The sequence below is a fragment of the Mastigoproctus giganteus genome, chromosome 5, assembly GCF_048544385.1.
Source record: "Mastigoproctus giganteus isolate SK-2022 chromosome 5, ASM4854438v1, whole genome shotgun sequence".
In the NCBI taxonomy this organism is placed as follows: Eukaryota; Metazoa; Arthropoda; class Arachnida; order Uropygi; family Thelyphonidae; genus Mastigoproctus; species Mastigoproctus giganteus.
Window position 1 is genome coordinate 50,778,146 of NC_143579.1, and position 17,388 is coordinate 50,795,533.

The window sequence follows — 17,388 nt, forward strand, 5'->3', positions numbered from 1 at the left end:
GAATACCGTAATTTAGAGTTTAATAAATCAAGGCCGACTGTACCAAATGCTTTAGAGAGATCAGTGTACACATTGTCAATCCAACTGCCATTGTGACCATAAGAGCAAATTGCCAGAAGGCAACCAGGTTGGTCAAAACTGATACTCCAGTACGAAAACTGAAAAATGTTCATCAAAAGATATAACTGGAAGAAGACAGGAAGGTAATTTTTGATGTATTATTGTATCTAATAATTTTGCCAATCTGTTGATTTCAGTAACTGTATGATAATTTTGTACAAAAGTTTTAGAGCAGCGCTTGTGTATGAGTACAATATTATCCTTTTTACAATATTTTTTGACATGCTGTTGTAGGTTTAAAATATAAAGAATATTCATCATATTCTAGAGATATAAAGCAAGAGAATTATCAAACGTTCCATGCAGCGTTTTAAAAAATATAATATGAATACAGTTAGGATCTTCTTGCACAATAGTTACGTGAACGATTCGGTGATGGCGAAGATCGGTATGCTCTATTACAATTTTAGACAAGCTGTCATCATGAGTTATGTACAGTAGTACAGATATTAGTATTTATATTAGTATTAGTACTCATAAATGATGCAAGCAAGCAAACTTATATAGCATGTTATTACAGCAACAAACTTTTATGGTAGCAAGTTAGTCTGAAGTAAAAATGGTTTCAAAGTAATCTGTAAATACTTTAACAACTTCACTAAATATAGAAGCTTCACTAAATATAGACTCATTCTAATTTATAGCAGTTATTATGTGATTTCAGTTGTCTACTAGCATTTATGAACACTACTCCCATTTCTATTGCAACACTTCGCAATAAAAAGCTTTGATTATCCCAAATTATTAGGAACGAAATACTCTAATTCAAGTAACGCGATTTATTTATGTTTAGGGGGAAAAAAGGCATGTAAAAACATTAATTCAACCTTGCAGTTTACACCATTTTCTTCTTTAGTTGCCTAATTTTCCAAGCTGTTGGCTTCAAAAATAAAACCAGAACGTCATAAAATAGACAATCTTGAGTGATGCACATGAAAAATATTTCGAAAATTGTATTCTCAAACATAGTACTCTTAAACAAAGCGAGTTGTAATAAGACAATTCCCATTTGAACGCATAAAATTTTTCAAGAAAATCTTTCCTTTGTTGTATACTGTAAATATATATATAAAGAGAGTGAGTGGGCATGCAGTTTTTATAACAGTCAGCATAAACCCTACTGTTTGGATTTCAGAGTGCTTTTAACTCCATTACGAAAAATATAGATAAAAAATTTTCATGTGAGTTGCTCAGATATAGAAAGATTGCTGACCTTTAAATGGTACAGCGAGTTTCTTCTTCAATATTTTAAATTATATTTGATAGGTAAACAAATGGGCGGCTGCCTATAACAATCAAAGGAATAAGGGATTTCAAAACTTGATGATAAATAAAGATGTTATTTTCGAAGATCCCCGTTTACAATGGGACTATATGAACGGCTCTTGGATTGAAGGCGCCTCCGTAGCCAGGTGGGCAGGAGCAGCAGTGCGTAGCATACGCTTCTTGATTAGACCGGGGTTCGAGCCCGTGACCACCAAATACGGAGGATGCGAAAAGGTCAGGGAATGACCACCGCATATCCCGGAGCAATATGGCCTTAGTTTCCAATGCTCCTAAAAACCAAATAACAAACAAACAACAACTTGGATTGAAAAAAAAAAAAAAAAACAGAAAAATCAACTCATATCTACTAGTTCGACAGATAATAAAAGCAGTGAAAAGAAGGGTGTTGGTTGGTTAGTTGTTTTAAGCGCATCAGCAACTTTAGGCCATATATATTGCGCAGTATATAATATGCCTGTAAATTGCGTGTTTTGTGGTCGATTTGCTGTTTGCTGGAAGAAAAACCAGAGCTTCCAGGAGAAAAAACTATGCTACCTTCTCTTAAGACCGACTAATAGCCATGTTGTGAAAAAGACCCATAAAAATTCCTTGTGTCAGTTTGCTGTTTTGTTGAACGAAAAACCAGAGTTTCCAGGAGAAAAATACCAGACAGTCCTTGCTTGAGACCGACTAATTCAGCCAAGCCATGAAAAATGTCAATAAAAATTCGTCGCGCCATTACCAGAATTCGAATTCAGTTTTTTTTTTTTTTTTGTCCCACGCGGTGTGGGAAGATGGTTTATACCATGACAAGTTAAGGATAGATGTAGTATGGCAGCTGGATATATAACACCTTATGGTGTCACTCAGCCATGATGTTGCCACAGTAACCAATAAAAAATAATAAAAAAATAAATAAGGATAGATGTAGTATGGCAACTGGATATATAACACCTTATGGTGTCACTGAGCCATGATGTTGCCACAGTAACAAATAAAAAATAATAAATAAATAAAATAAAAGTAAATATCTTTTTTCTTTTTATCGTTGATTTATATTCATTTTGTTTATTACGAATAAACGATTAAATGTTATGTAATGAACCCGTATTAGTAAGCCAAATGAAGGGATGGGCCACTTTAAAATTAGCTTTCATTTAATAAATAATTGACTTATGTGCACAGACAAATATTGTGAAAAGTAACGAAAAAAAAATTTATTTTTGCACTACTGGTTAAAATCACCAGCAGTCGCTATTGAATAGATGTATCTGTTAAACTTCTGAGACTACTGCAGAGATTGGAAATGAAATCTTAGAACATCCCCATAATACGCTGAGTGGCCGCTTTATTGGGCACATATACCTAATAATACAGCGAGTAGGTTTCCCGTTTAGCCCTCAGAACAGCTTGGATTCGTAGTGGAATGGATTCAACCAGGTTTCGAAAGCATGACATTGGGATGCTGATCCACGCTAGCTCAATTGCTTCCAACAACTTGCAAACTGAATAGTTGAGGATCTCTACTCCGAAGAGCTCGTTCCACCTCATCGCACAGGTTTTTAACTAGATTGCGATCTGGTGACTGGAGAGCAAGGCTGAATTCACTTTCATCATCTGGAAAACTTCTGCACAATCTTGTTGGAAAATCCATTCGTAGATGGATACACTGGAGCCACAATAGGACACGCTTGGTCGGAAACAGTTCACGCATAATCTGTGCCATTCAAATGTTGCTGCATTAGTGTTAGGGGACTCACTATGCACCACGTTGGTGCATACTGAGCCCTAACACTCCCCACCTGTTAGACTGCAGTCAGAGCCTGCATTGTTAAAGCTGACAGGATGGATCCATGGAATAATGCTGTTTTCAACGTATTCTAGTGCTCCCATCAGCGTGAAAAACGGCAAAAACCGAGATTCATTAGATCCGGCAACGTTTTCTATTGTGGCTCCAGTGTATCCATCTACGAATGGATTTTCCAACAAGATTGTGCAGAAGTTTTCCAGATGATGAAAGTGAATTCAGCCTTGCTCTCCAGTCACCAGATTGCAATCTAGTTAAAAACCTGTGCGATGAGGTGGAACGAGCTCTTCGGAGCCACAATAGGACACGCTTGGTCGGAAACAGTTCACGCATAATCTGTGCCATTCAAATGTTGCTGCACTAGTGTTAGGGACTCACTATGCACCACGTTGGTGCATATTGAGCCCTAACACTCCCCACCTGTTAGACTGCAGTCAGAGCCTGCATTGTTAAAGCTGACAGGATGGATCCATGGAATAATGCTGTTTTCAACGTATTCTAGTGCTCCCATCAGCGTGAAAAACGGCAAAAACCGAGATTCATTAGATCCGGCAACGTTTTCCAATTCTCCCCTGTTCAGTATTGGTGTTCCTGAGCTCACTCTAACCATATTTTCTTGTTTTTGTTGGTAGTAGTGGAACCAGGTTCGGTCGTCAGTTGCGAAACCCCATCCATGATGAATGCGCGTTCTGTAAGGGAACGGTGGCAACAAAGGAGTTGCCTCTTTTGTCGCCATTGCTGTAGTGGATTGCCGTTTGAATAACTGTGAATTTTCTGTTGTCCCGCAGAGGTTTTTGAAACCTCCATTGGTCTTTTGCATCAACGAGCCGTTTCCAACCAGAGGGTCGCCGTTGGCTGGATGTTATTTAGTAATTCAACCATTCTCGATACATCGGAGACAGTCGTACGTGACAACCCCCGCCGCTCTTCAGTTTTCGAGATACTCATACTGACACTACTGGCACTGACACCCATGCCACGTTCAGAGTCACCCAAATCTTTCCTGTGGTCTATTCTTGCACTGAATTGGCACACATAGAGCACTCTTATGTATCTGCCCACTTACCTTATAACGCATCGGTGAAACACGTGATGCTTTTACTGAAGGAATAGTCCAGAAAAGGATAGATATAACTAATAAAGTGACGACTAAGTGCAGTTGTGATCTGGCTCTTTCAGAATTCTTTCTTTCTTTCTGAACATTTAAAAAAATCATTTGAAAGGACGTAAACTCAGAATAAAGAGTTCTCTTAGCAGTGAAATAAAATTATTTTCAATAGTATTCACCATGCTCTTCAATAAAATGCTGATATGAACGGTGGATCCCATTTAAAATTAATTTTTCTTAACTTCAGAGCCTTCAAAGCTTTGAAAACTAATTTTTGCGACTTCAAAGCCTTTACTCAAGAGACTTTATATAACAAGAATCCAGCATTACGTCAGTAACTTTTAATAATGCAACGGGACATCAAAGGGTAAGGCATCTAACGTTTTCATTCTGCCACTGATGAATCTGGAAATATTCTATTAAATGCTACAGCTGTATGTTCGTGTTTTTTTTTTTTTTTTTTTAATCTTGCAAGGATAAAATACCTTTATGTTCAGCATCGTAGGTGTACAAATAGAAAGTACGAAGTTTACGAATTTCTGATTGCAACGAAACAGTATGTGGCAAAGATAAGCTGAAATCATAATTGCTATTATGATCGTAATGAGAACATTTCTTGTAGGTAGAGTTAGAACAGTACGACTTAGACCAAAGTGTACCGTATATATTATATCTGTAAACTGCGTATGTTATGTGACAGATTTCCTGTTTGCTATACGAAAAACCTGAGCTTTCAGGAGAAAAAAACCATGCAACCCTCACCCGAGACCGACTAGCTCAGCCACGTTGTGAAAAAGGCTAATAAAATTCCTCCCGTCATTGAATCAGATTTGAATTCGGGTCTTTTTTATGAATAAAATGGTTACAACAGATAAATAAGATGGAGACGTGCAACTTTAACACTCTTCTAACTAAAGACATGATATTTTCAGGGTGCCAGTCACGCAACCAAAACGCTAATTGCATTTTCAGTCAGTGAATTATCAAATGGGCAACGTGGTGAATTTGTAATCATCTGGCATTGCTCATAACACCCCTATAGCTTTGTGTCAATTAGATTTCTATAAAACCCATCCCACTTATCACAGGGAGGCATCATTACGCACTGAGTGAAATGAGAATGAATAGCTTATCAGGAAAAATGTTTAAAGGCATTTTAATGACGCACTTTTATCACTCGTGAAATCTAAAGAAATATTTCGAAATCATATATAGAAATCAGACGTTTTTCAATACGTTCTTACCACTTCAGTCATTTCTGTCGTTGCTACCTTACCGTTACAAAGAACAGCCAAAGGTCAGATTATGCATGTTAAACATTTGGCCATTCTGCCATTTGTAATGGTGAAGTAGCAATGACAATAATCACTAATGAAGTGGTAGGAGCATAACATGAAATGACTGATTTCCATCTGTATATGCACTGAGTTGGCTTTGCTTGCATTAGCAACACCCCTTCTGTAAGAATGGGCTGGTCTGTTACGCTCGTGAAGGCCCGAAAGTCGGAAATGGCTGACATAAGATTGTAGGCGATCGTGGGCAATAAGATTGTAGGCTATACGTGGCGATCAGTTTTTGAGTTTCTGAGAGGAAGAATGGGTCAGCGTCAAGATCCTTTCGAATTAGAACGTGAAATGATTGTGGGAGCAAGACAGTCTGCGCGCGTAGCACAGTGGTATCGTCACTGTTCTCCCCACACCGTATGGAAAAGGCCGAGTTTTGAATCCCGTCGATGACGCGGGGAATTTGAATGGGCTTTTTTTTTTTCACTCCGTGGCTGAGTTAGTCGGTCTCAGGCGTTGATAGCAAGGTTCCCCAGAAACTGGGGTTTTTCGTCCAGCAAAACAGGCAAATCGACCAGAGAACACACTCAATTTACAGACATAATACTTGAACAGATATATGTAATCGTTTACGGGTGACCCTAATATAATATTTTATTTTTATTTATTTTTTTTTTTATTTTTTTTTTTTGTGTGGTGTTATGAGTCTACCGTGACTGGCTCAACGTCGAACAACTAGCCAAAACTCACACGTGGGACAACCATGTGCCGTCGCCACCCATGTTGAGCGTTGTGTGCGTCTAGTAACATAGCAGCGACGCAGCACAATGGCCCATCTAACCAGCGATAACCGTCACGGGCACCCATGCCCACTATGATACACAAGAAATTGCGTCTTTCACGGGTACGTCAGCACTAACACTGTAACACTGATATGTGGAAATCTGGACTGTATAGACTGTGTGGAAATCGCCTGGTCTGATGAATCCCATTTCCAACTCTATCATGTTGACGGGAGTATTCGCATTTGGAGAAAGGAACACGACCCTGGATGAACTGTTAGTGTTCATCCCCGTAGTATTATGGATTGGGGTCTGTTTTTCCTGGTAAAGCCTTGGGTAGTCTGATCACCATTAATCAACAGCTCGATGGGACCGCCTACCTTTCTATCGTTGCAGACCAAGTGCGCTTGTTCATGACAGAGTATCCAAACAACTCAGGGGTCTATAAACAAGACAACGCGCCATGCCGCAAGGTCCCCCAGGTGACTAACTAGTTTCAGGAACGTGACAATGAATTCTCCGTCGTTCCATGGCAGCCCAACTCATCCGAACTCAACCGGATGGAGCACGTTCGGGACCTACTGGGAAAGGATATTCGATTCCACGACCATCCATCTGACAATATGTGGGCATTACTGGACACATTGTGCAACACTCTCATAGGACGCCCTCAACACCTTGTGGAGTTCATGCTAAGGCGTATTACGGCCAAAAGGTAGCCCGACAAGATATTATGCAGGCGTTGTTAATGCAAAGACAACTTAGTCTAACCTCCAAGTGTAAAGAAACATATTTAGATGTCACGTTAGTTAAAGTGCTTCATTTAATCTTTTAATTAATCTATATCTTGTAAACAAAAAGCACAGTGTCAATTAGCAATTAGTTGAAATTAGCTGAAAGCCACAATTTTTTTGTATTCTTTTAGTATTTCTGCTATCTTGAGGAAACAGGGCACAGATCAACTAACATGATACGCAACGCTACTTGTGTGGTAAAATTATTTTAATGCATATCATGTATTCTTTATTATAGAGGATCCTAATTATCTGATATTCTTTATAATGTGCACTAGATTGTATTTAATTACTGCAAATGTGCATGCTCCGTTTTTATTCTTTACGACCTTCATAGCCTGGAACTTTGCCATGAATGCTGTTATCACAGTTCTGTGTTTCGCTGTTGGAGTACAAAGTTTTCCTCCCCTGCTGTCAAATGGAGTTCTTTACACTAAACGTCCATCGGACATATCACACAGTAGTCAGGAAAATCAGCATGTTCTTAGCTGCAGTACCGACGAATTGGCAAGGTTTGCAAAAGTGGAGGACCTTGAAGATCTTCTAGAGGCAGTTGCAAAAGGAAAGGGAGTTAGCACGACTGCTTTAGTAAGCGGCATACTACGGAGGCTCAAAGCTAAACAAAAATTCGATAAGGTAAGTGTAACTACCTTCGCTTTTGAATACAATTCCGTGAAATGGTAATCAGATGTAGATGTCCTACCTTCTATCTGTAGTTTGTACATGTATGTGAAAATTTCAAATTATAGAAGGTAATTAATGTTATCTATTTTTACAATTATTTTAGATTGAAAATTGTTTTTATATGATAAAGAAAGAAGACGAACAGTCCTATTGTTTTTATAATATTTCAGCAACCCCAGGGACTTACATCTGGTGAGTATGGGCTTAGCACACCCAGGGTCCTGAGCTGGATATCATCATTCTTCTCTTTCTTGGTGATTCCTTTCTATTTCTCTCTCTCTCTCTCTCTCTCTCTCTCTCAGGGTTTTTTTTTTTTTTTTTTTGGCTGGTTCAGTATAAGCCTCAGGCTTCCTTGCACCATGTGGCTAATAATAATAATAATAATATGGTCAGAGGCGTAATATAAAATCTGTCCCAGCTTTCTATAACGTTTCGAGGGCTCCCATGATACGCGAGTATACATTAATATTTCTTGTATTCTTTCTTCTTGTGGCCGTTGAAGAGTATAAGCATAAAGGAGGGGGGAGGTTAAAAACAGATTTTTGTTCACCCAGAAGTAGTTATGATAGACGATTAAAAAAAAAAACACCATATACTACTTTTTCAACATAGTCAAGAGACAAAATGACTCATTTTTTCCACCTCTTATCATTTTTGTATAAGTCCTCTGACTGTTCTTCATACCACAACAGGGCAGCAGAACTCAACTCACCATCAGCAACAAAATGTTTTCCAAGAAGAAAGGGCTTCAGGGCAGGAAAGAGGAAGAAATCGGAGGTGCAAGTTCGGGGAAATAAGCAGCATGCATTAATATTTCAAAATATATTCGTGGGCACACTCACTGTAGCCTGCGAGGAACGTGCAAAGGTGTGCGCCTGCTCCATTATCGTGGAGCAGGCGCACACCTTTTGATAGCTTTCCTGTATTTTTTTCTTTATAGCAGCACATAGCATTAAGAGGTGGTTGGAATAATACTTCGTCTTCACAGTACAGCCCTTTTGAAGGTGATCTGTTAGTATTACACGCTGATTCCAAAAAACTGACAGTATCACCTTGCCAGAACCTGGTCACACCTTTGCCTTTTTGGGGATGGTGATTCTGCATGCTTACATTGTTTTGACATTTGTTTAGTTTCGGTATCATAGTGTTGGATCCAAGTTTCATCGATGGTGACTAGCCATGAAAAAAACTCCTCTTGCTTTTCCTGGCACATCGACATTTCATGAGCACATCGTGCCCTTTCCTTCTTCTTGTAAGGGGTCAGAAGTTCAAAGCATCTAAGTGGATTTTCTTACTTATTGATTTGAAATTATTGTTTTTCTAAAACTTTTGATTTAAATTTAGTAGCATTATTTTGTGATTTTCTGATTAATCTGGTGTATTTATTCTTTACTCGGCCTTGTAATTGCATAAAAGTATCGGTAAGGGTATCAAATCTACGTGTTACAAGTTGCAGCTCCGCTGAACGAGAAGTTTTCTAGCCATATTTAGCCGCTTTATTGACCAATTGTTATATCAAATTATTTTCTATAAGCTTATAGACCTAATGAGAATCGTTAGTTTATTCTGAATTGAGATAGCGAGATTTGGAAGGTAATTAATACTTAAGTGTCCGTAGATTTACCGTTCGTAATTTGCCGCCTTTGTTATACGATACGTTATATCCCCAACTAGATAGCGTTAGCTTAGTATATTACAGTATATAATATAGTATTGTCAATTAATCAGTAAAATCTATTAATCTTGTTAAACTTCGTTGTCAATTAAATTGTACTTTTAACTAAATACATATAACGACTTAAATTACAAACGTAACATAATTAATTAATACATAACTTGATACGGAAGTTATATAAACGGAACTCGTAGATAATACTCGATACTGAAAAAAATTTATATAGCGTTATAACCGTGTTGGGATACAAGTTTAGGGTTATAATTTTGTACTGAAATTGAAATCGTATTGAAATTAAATCGAAATCATGACTCAGACCAGAGCAGCAAAGCAAAAGACTCAAGCTAATGGGAGTGCTGTGGCTCAGGGGAGGCAGTTCCCTCCGAATCACAGCCTTTTAAAATGCACTGCTTGCATAATGTTTGTGGAGCAATTCGGTACGGGACATGATATTGCCATCGGGGATGCCTTTGTGTATGCGCGATGTAAGGAAATCAGGCGATAACTCAGCATTGTTATGGGCCTATATGAGAGCTTGAAGGACAGGGTGGATGCCCTCGGATCTAAATTGAGGGGCCCATCAAGCTCTCAGCTGCCCACATCAATGCCAGAGCTTTCACTTGGTCATCACTCAACACAGCGGCAACTCCCAAGGCAGAATGCGCTGGTCCCACAGGAAAGCATGTTCCCCGTTTCCCTGACTCTATTGTCAGGGAAACGGGGAACATGCTTTGTATACAGGATAGGTGGAACTGGACCAGGGTATGTCTGCCATGGGCAAAGGTTGACAACGTTGTAGAGCGGATATCATCTTTTAAAGGCACAAAAGGTGATATAGTTGTACACATTGGCACTAATGATATTAAGAGTAGGGGACCGGCAGAATTACTTAACAAGTACAGGTCACTGTTGAAAAAAAGCAGTGAATTAGGGTTGAATTTGAAAGTGTCTGCAATTCTGCCCAGACACGATCGGAGGGAGTATATGATGAGAACCTTGTCGATCAATTCGGCCCTGGAAAGATTGTGCAAGGCTCAAGGGGTAGAATTTTTTTCAACCTGGTCTGTACTTGTTAACAGAAGGGACTGCTTCTACAGGGATGGGATACACTTAAATAGAAAGGGTGCAAGAATATTTGCTGATGCTATCGAGGCAGTGTTAGGTGGGTCGGAAAACTGCTAGCTTGGGTGGAAACAAGAACTAATAGATTAATATTAGTCAAAATTGAGAGTAGGAGTGTGTTAGAGGCCTAATGACTCTGATGAGTATAATAAGAAACTGTACGAGGAAATAGAGTGGGCCAGTAAATCAGATAGTCTTATAATGGGTGATTTTAATTTCCCAGATATTGACTGGAATTTGTGGGTTGGTCACTCACACACTAGCAAGGATTTTGTGGATTTATTGGATGACTGTTTTCTACATCAGCATGTTCGGGAGGCAACTAGAGGGAGTAATACTCTTGATCTGATTATCAGTAGTGATTCTTCATACATTACGTATCTGCAGATAAAGGAACCACTAGGTGGCAGTGATCACAGTGTGCTGAAGTGGGATTTACTCAGAGGTAACTACCATCAGGGGTTAAGGGAAGGGTTTTTGCTTTCGTAAAGGCGACTACGATGGTCTGAGACAGTATTTAAATTCTATACAGTGGGATCAACTTTGGTATTATATATTGGGATCTTAGAAAGGCTTTTGATACTGTTGCACATGGAAGACTGCTGCACAAATTGGAGCAGTGTGGCATTGGAAGCAAATTGTTGCCATGGATAAAGGGATGGTTGAGGGAGAGAAGACAGAGAGTGGTAATCAATGGACACTGCTCATCGTGGACTAATGTTATTAGTGGAGTCCCTCAGGGTTCAGTGTTGGGTTCATTATTGTTTTATGTTTTATAACTAATATTGATGATGGTATATCAAGCGTAATGTCCAAGTCTGCAGACGATACAAAGGTTGGCAGGGTTGTTAAGGACACTACTGACGCTATGCTGCTGCAACAGGATCTGAAAAGGTTGAGCAGATGGGCTGAGAGGTGGCAAATGAAGTTTAACATTGACAAATGTAACGTTCTACATATGAGAAACAGCAACCCCAGAGCAACGTATCAACTCTGTGTTACTACACTGACAGTGGTAGAGAATGAAAAGGACCTGGGGGTAATTGTGCAGGCAGATATGAAGTTTTCTGAGCTGTTCAGGCGGGCTGCAAGAGTAGCTCTTGGTGTCTTTTCAATGATATACAAGCATTTTTCTAGCAGGAATAAGGTGGTGATTATTTCCTTGTATAAGGCAATGGTCAGGCCATACCTTGAGTACTATATGCAGGTCTGGAAGCCTCATTTCAAGAAGGATGTAGAGCTGCTGGAACGAGTACAGAGAAGGGCAACAAGATTAGTGAATGGAACAAATTGTTGCTCTTACGAAGAAAGGCTTAAGTTTTGCAAATTACAGTGTCTGGAGACTAGGCACTGGCGAGGTGATCTGATAGAGGTGTATAAAGCCTTGAATGGTTTCAGCATGCTCAATGCTGATGGGATTCTTCCTCTTCCTCAGAATAATCACCTTAGAGGGCATAAATTCAAATTGAGGAAAAACAGATGTAGGATAGATGTGCGGAAATTTGCCTTTAGCCAGCGGGTAGTTGGTTGGTGGAACAGACTTGCATTGCTTGTTGTGGAAGTTGATAGCTTAAAGAAATTTAAGGCTCAGCTGGACAGGTATTTCGAACGAACGGAGGGGTGAAATGGAAGTGTTTTTTTTTTTTTGGCTGATGCTGCATAAGCTTGCTTTCTTGCATCATATGCCTCTACTAATGCTAATGCTAACAAATCTAGACGATACTTTTTTCATATGCAACTGTTCATGTATGCTGTTTGCCACAGACCCTACACTAATGTGGAGCTCTGCAGCTAGTTCTTTGACGCTAATAGTGATCTTGGATTATTAATGCCTCAATTTTTGCAACACTCTCATCTGTCATAGGAGTTGCTGAGCTTCCAAGGATTTCTTTATCATGCACTGAGGTTCTGCCATGTTAGTTTATACTTTATACCAATATGAAATATCAGGTGATTTCGAAGCCTATGGTAGATATAAATTTGTCTGTAATCAAGTCACAAAGTAGGTTAGACAAGCAAAGGCAGATTATGAGAAGTCTCTGGCAAAGACTCCATAAACAGCGACCCTTTGTTCGTAAATTGTTTTTGATATTTTACCTTGCAGAAAGAAGAAAAGAACCACTGATTTGTATTTCACTTTAACCATTGTGACACTTCACTTCATTTAGCGCTGAAAAGAAAAAAAAAAAAAAATTCTCAGATGGAAACCAAAATTTGTGTGGTTGCTTAAGAGGTTTCACGGTATCAAACAGGAAAAAAAAAAAAAAAAAAAAAATCATCTTTCTATCACAACTACTTCTGGTTGAATACAAATCTCTTTTGAGCTCCCCTCGTATAGTGAAATATATATGTTTTGAGTGTATAAATTTTAAAATACGTTACAAAATACTGAATAAAATTTCAATGACTTAGTAATAAAAAATGGAGAAGGGAATAACAAGGTTTAATCCATTGATGCAAAGCAGCCAATATTAAACACATAAGCCAGTTGCACTTTATTAGTCCGACCAATTTTGATATTTTGAGGTACAAGTATTGCACTGTAAAAAGTTTATCAAGGCGTTGTTTTATTACCCGTACATATTGTAATTAAATATTATAATGTTCGTATAATATACATTTTCAATAATCTTACGTATGATATGTGACAATTACCTCTATAATATACAGCCTTGTTTAATCCATTTGAACCCCGCACTCGGATCATGAGACACCCTTCCACCCATGAGACACCTTTTGCCCAAGCCAAGATCGTTTCTTGTTGTTCATTTTCATAAATAATTTCTTTTCAGGCCAGGAATCAAAATGCTCTACAAGACGTAGCGCTAAAGCAGCTGCTGCTCACATCCGTGGTTGATCTACCTCCAGTTGGTAACAGACGTCCGCCTTTTCCAGAGGGTAAAATCCCTCAATCTCTGGAGAGTTTAAGAGAAAGTAGCGACCCAAGATTGCATCCCATCAGAGAATCATTGCCATTGTCCCAGATAATCTCGGCTCCACCAATTCCGCCGAGACAACGGGCTTTGGATCTTCCTCTCCATCCAGGATGGCAGCTGGTCTCTGCAACGGACAGTCGAATTTCTAGTGGAGAGCCTAGCATAGCTCCTGGTCCAGTTTTCTTTCATCCTTTTCGGCCACCGGTAAGTAATGTTTTTGTGCGTGTAATTTTGTTTTGTATTATATTCACTTTATGGGTTTAAAAACCAGAGTTTCCGGGGCGGGAAGGACTCATGCAACAGATTAATGCGAGTCCGACACAGTTTCTGGGTCGGACTGGACTGGGAAGGTTCTAAAAAAAATCTCAAGACTTTCAGCCTCCAATGGATCCTTGATAACGGCCCTTGGTAAGCTTACAAATTCAAACAAAAATACTTTTATCTCGAGAGTCATTTCTTTCCAACCCTGGTTTCTTTCGCACCTTCTTCGGCTGTACAGTGGTCTTTTAGCCATAGAATAGCTCTTCCGTTGTCATGTTCGTGATTTCATTCGAAATGTCTGAAAATAAGATAATTATACAGGAAGTTCTCGCTTTACGAGTTCTCGGGTTTAAGAGTTTTTTCTCCCAAGTATCAAGTATCAACAAAATCGAAAATATGAACATTAATTGCAAAAAATGAATGTTAAACATTCATAAATAACGCATTTCAAACCACGTGCGTAGCTATAAGGGGGCTCACATTTAGTGAGTATGGGCTTGGCACACCCAGGGTCCTGAGCTGGACATCATCATTCTTCTCTTTCTTGGTGATTTCCTTCTACTTTCTCCCTCTCTCTCTCTCTCTCAGGGAAACTCAAATTTTTTTTTTTTTTTGGCTGGTGCAGCATAAGTCTCAGGCTTTTTTGCACAATATGGCTAATAATAATACTAATAATAATATACAATACAGTGTACACAGCTTTACGATATTAATCCGTTCCAGAGACACCATCGTATCGTTAAAATATCGTAATGTGAACCCAATAACACATTGTTTTTTGGTAATTCGTTTCAAGATCTCGGAAGTTGAAATTTTCGCTGTATAACTAAGCTATTTTTCGCTGTAAAATGTCATTTTTAAGGTCACGAACGTGACCTTAAGGCCATATAAAAGATCGTGAGCGTGGTTTGTAAATTGTATTAGTTACCAATTCAAATCATTAAAATGCACTACATTTTCATCGTTATCAAATGTTCCGTTATAAGAATCAATTTTAAACGCCTTTGTGATATTTTTCTAAAGCACATTTCTGGAGGTCACGACCATAAAACAATTTGCACATTCCGGTTTATTGGGCTTTTTTGTTACTGCAAGCAATTATAAACGGCTAGTAAACTCGATCTTCTTGCATTTGCGAAAATACCGATAGCTTGCTGTGTGGGTTTTTACGTTATTATGGTAAAATGTGTTTCCCCTTTATTGAAATCTTCAATCGTATAAAAAACATAAATAAATTTTCAAAATCCCTCTTCATTCCTTTTTTTTTAAAGCTTCGTAAACTTGTTACTCCACGCGAATCCTGTTAGTTGCAATTTGCGTGTGCCGTTAAAAAATTTCACGATTTTTTCACAATTGCTTATACATGCAATCGTGAAATTTATAAAGAAAAAGAGATTATCTTGGAAACAAACGCCTCTTGAAGCATTTCTGAAGAAGATGACTCCTTGTGCAACAAACCAACATGCCGAGCCAATAATGAGTGATCAACGAGTGTGCATTTAGTCGATGATGAAGAATAACCATTCTTTAACATTTGTAAGTCGAAAATAATTTGTCTATTATTATAATTTGCTTGATTTTACAGGCTACGTTTTCATTTCTTTGGATAAATCAATCATTGTTTAAACAAACTAATTAGCTAGCTAATTTCATTGTTGAGAACGTAACCCCTATTTTTAACATTGTCTATGGGAAATAAATTCTCGCTTTACGATTGCGCACTAGGAACGAATTAACTTGTAAAGTCGAGAACTACCTGTACATTAGTTTTCATAATTATACATTATCAAAACCGTTCTAGAATGTTTTTCACGCTGTCGGTCCGAGTTTTGAATCAGCAAAATTAAATCGTCATACGAAAAGTCTCAACCAGGAACCGATTTTATATCAATCAGAATTTAATGAGCTAATTTTTAAATCAGGATATCATAATCATCATGATAACAGCCAAAGTAGTAGTGTAATGGATAAAAAGTTTTATATGAGTTCTTATTATTCCGAGAATACATGATCAAATTCAGGCATGGATGCTTTTCTTTTTCAAAAAAAAAAAAAAAAAAAAAAAATATATATATATATATATATATATATATATACACACACACACACACAGAGTGTCTCAAAAATATTGGTACAAACGTTTAGGGGAGGTAGGTAACATCTAAAGGAATGTGAATCGCATAGGAACCCATAACCGGAAACGTCACGGGAAAGTAGTAGCAGAGGCACAAGAAGCAGAAATGACACAAGAGAGTAATTAGTGGCAAACATTTATTTGACATAATACAGTATTAACAATGGAGTACGAGATGGATGCATTTCATGATGTTACAACAGATGCTCGAAGGTTCGACCATGAGACGCGATGCATGCGTGACACCAACGCAGCATGGATTGGCGGACACGGTCGAACACACCTCGAGTTTCTTTGACAGTAGCAGCAGCAGCGCAGACGAGATCCATTTCCGGCTCCACAGGCGATTCATACATGATAGATTTGAGGTTCCCCACAGAAAGAAATCAAGGCTCGATAAATCAGGTGAGCGTGGGGCCCAGGCCAGGCAACGGGTCCACCACGGCCAATCCATTGATGCCCAAAACGCCTGTTCAAATGGTCACGAACACACCTTCCATAATGGGCAGGCGCCCCGTCATGTTGAAACCAAATGTTGCGTCTCACATTTGCTGGAACATCGTCAAGTAACCCTGGTAGAACTTGTTCAAGAAAGATCCGATATTTAGCCGAGTTCATGCGGGATGGTAACAGACATGGGTAGGTATGGTCACCGACCATACCTGCCCACACATTTATTGCGAAGGGATGTTGTGCCGTATTGGGGCACACAATGTGTGGGCCCTCTGCTAATCCATACACTAGGTGCATGTCTGCCAGCTCACAGTTCATATATCGATGCATGCTCTTCGTGCGGCGACTACTGTTTGAATGAGTAAACCAGAAATTTTCCGTCTCGCGAACTGATGAACAGCGCCGTGTACCGACTCACGGTGACTTTTCCGGTTATGGGTTCCTATGCGATTCACATTCCTTTAGATGTTACCTACCTCCCCTAAACGTTTGTACCAATGTTTTTGAGACACCCTGTATATATTTTCACTTTAACTATCGTTTTGTCAGTGGTGAGTACTAGGCTGCCTGTTTTATTATTTTTCGCTGCATAAGGACCACCGCTATGCAAATCTATTGCATAGGCGGTTTGATCTTAGAATCATTCCGTCGTTGCATGGATTTGTTTAGCGTTCGAAATGCAGTGATTCCCTAACTATTATTGGCCTCGTGGTCCTCTGTTCAGATGGGGCATAATGGTCAGTCTATTTTATTTCATTTTATTAATTATTATTTTCAATTTATTTGGTCATGTAATGTTAGTCTACGTTTCCACCTTATGTGAGAGATTTCACATAATTTGGAAACGGGTGCCATCGAGGGGGCACCGCTAAATTTCTTTCAATTGGCTTAATTTTTAAAATTATTTTAGGAACATTGCTTCCACACTACCCTGTTCTTTTTCATACCCCCTACATATATTTT

The 17,388-nt window shown here is 38.8% G+C and overlaps 1 protein-coding gene across 1 annotated transcript in view; it reads left to right on the forward strand.

Annotated features, from left to right (window-relative positions):
- The window catches only part of LOC150085384 (uncharacterized), a 71,518-nt gene that overhangs the window by 43,614 nt on the left and 10,516 nt on the right, over positions 1-17,388 (forward strand). The window contains exons 2-3 of the mRNA XM_090373191.1: positions 7,498-7,796; positions 13,434-13,781. Of these exons, the coding sequence (XP_090229317.1) occupies positions 7,512-7,796; positions 13,434-13,781 (633 nt within the window). The 5' untranslated portion in view covers positions 7,498-7,511. The remainder of the gene's footprint in view (positions 1-7,497; positions 7,797-13,433; positions 13,782-17,388) is intronic.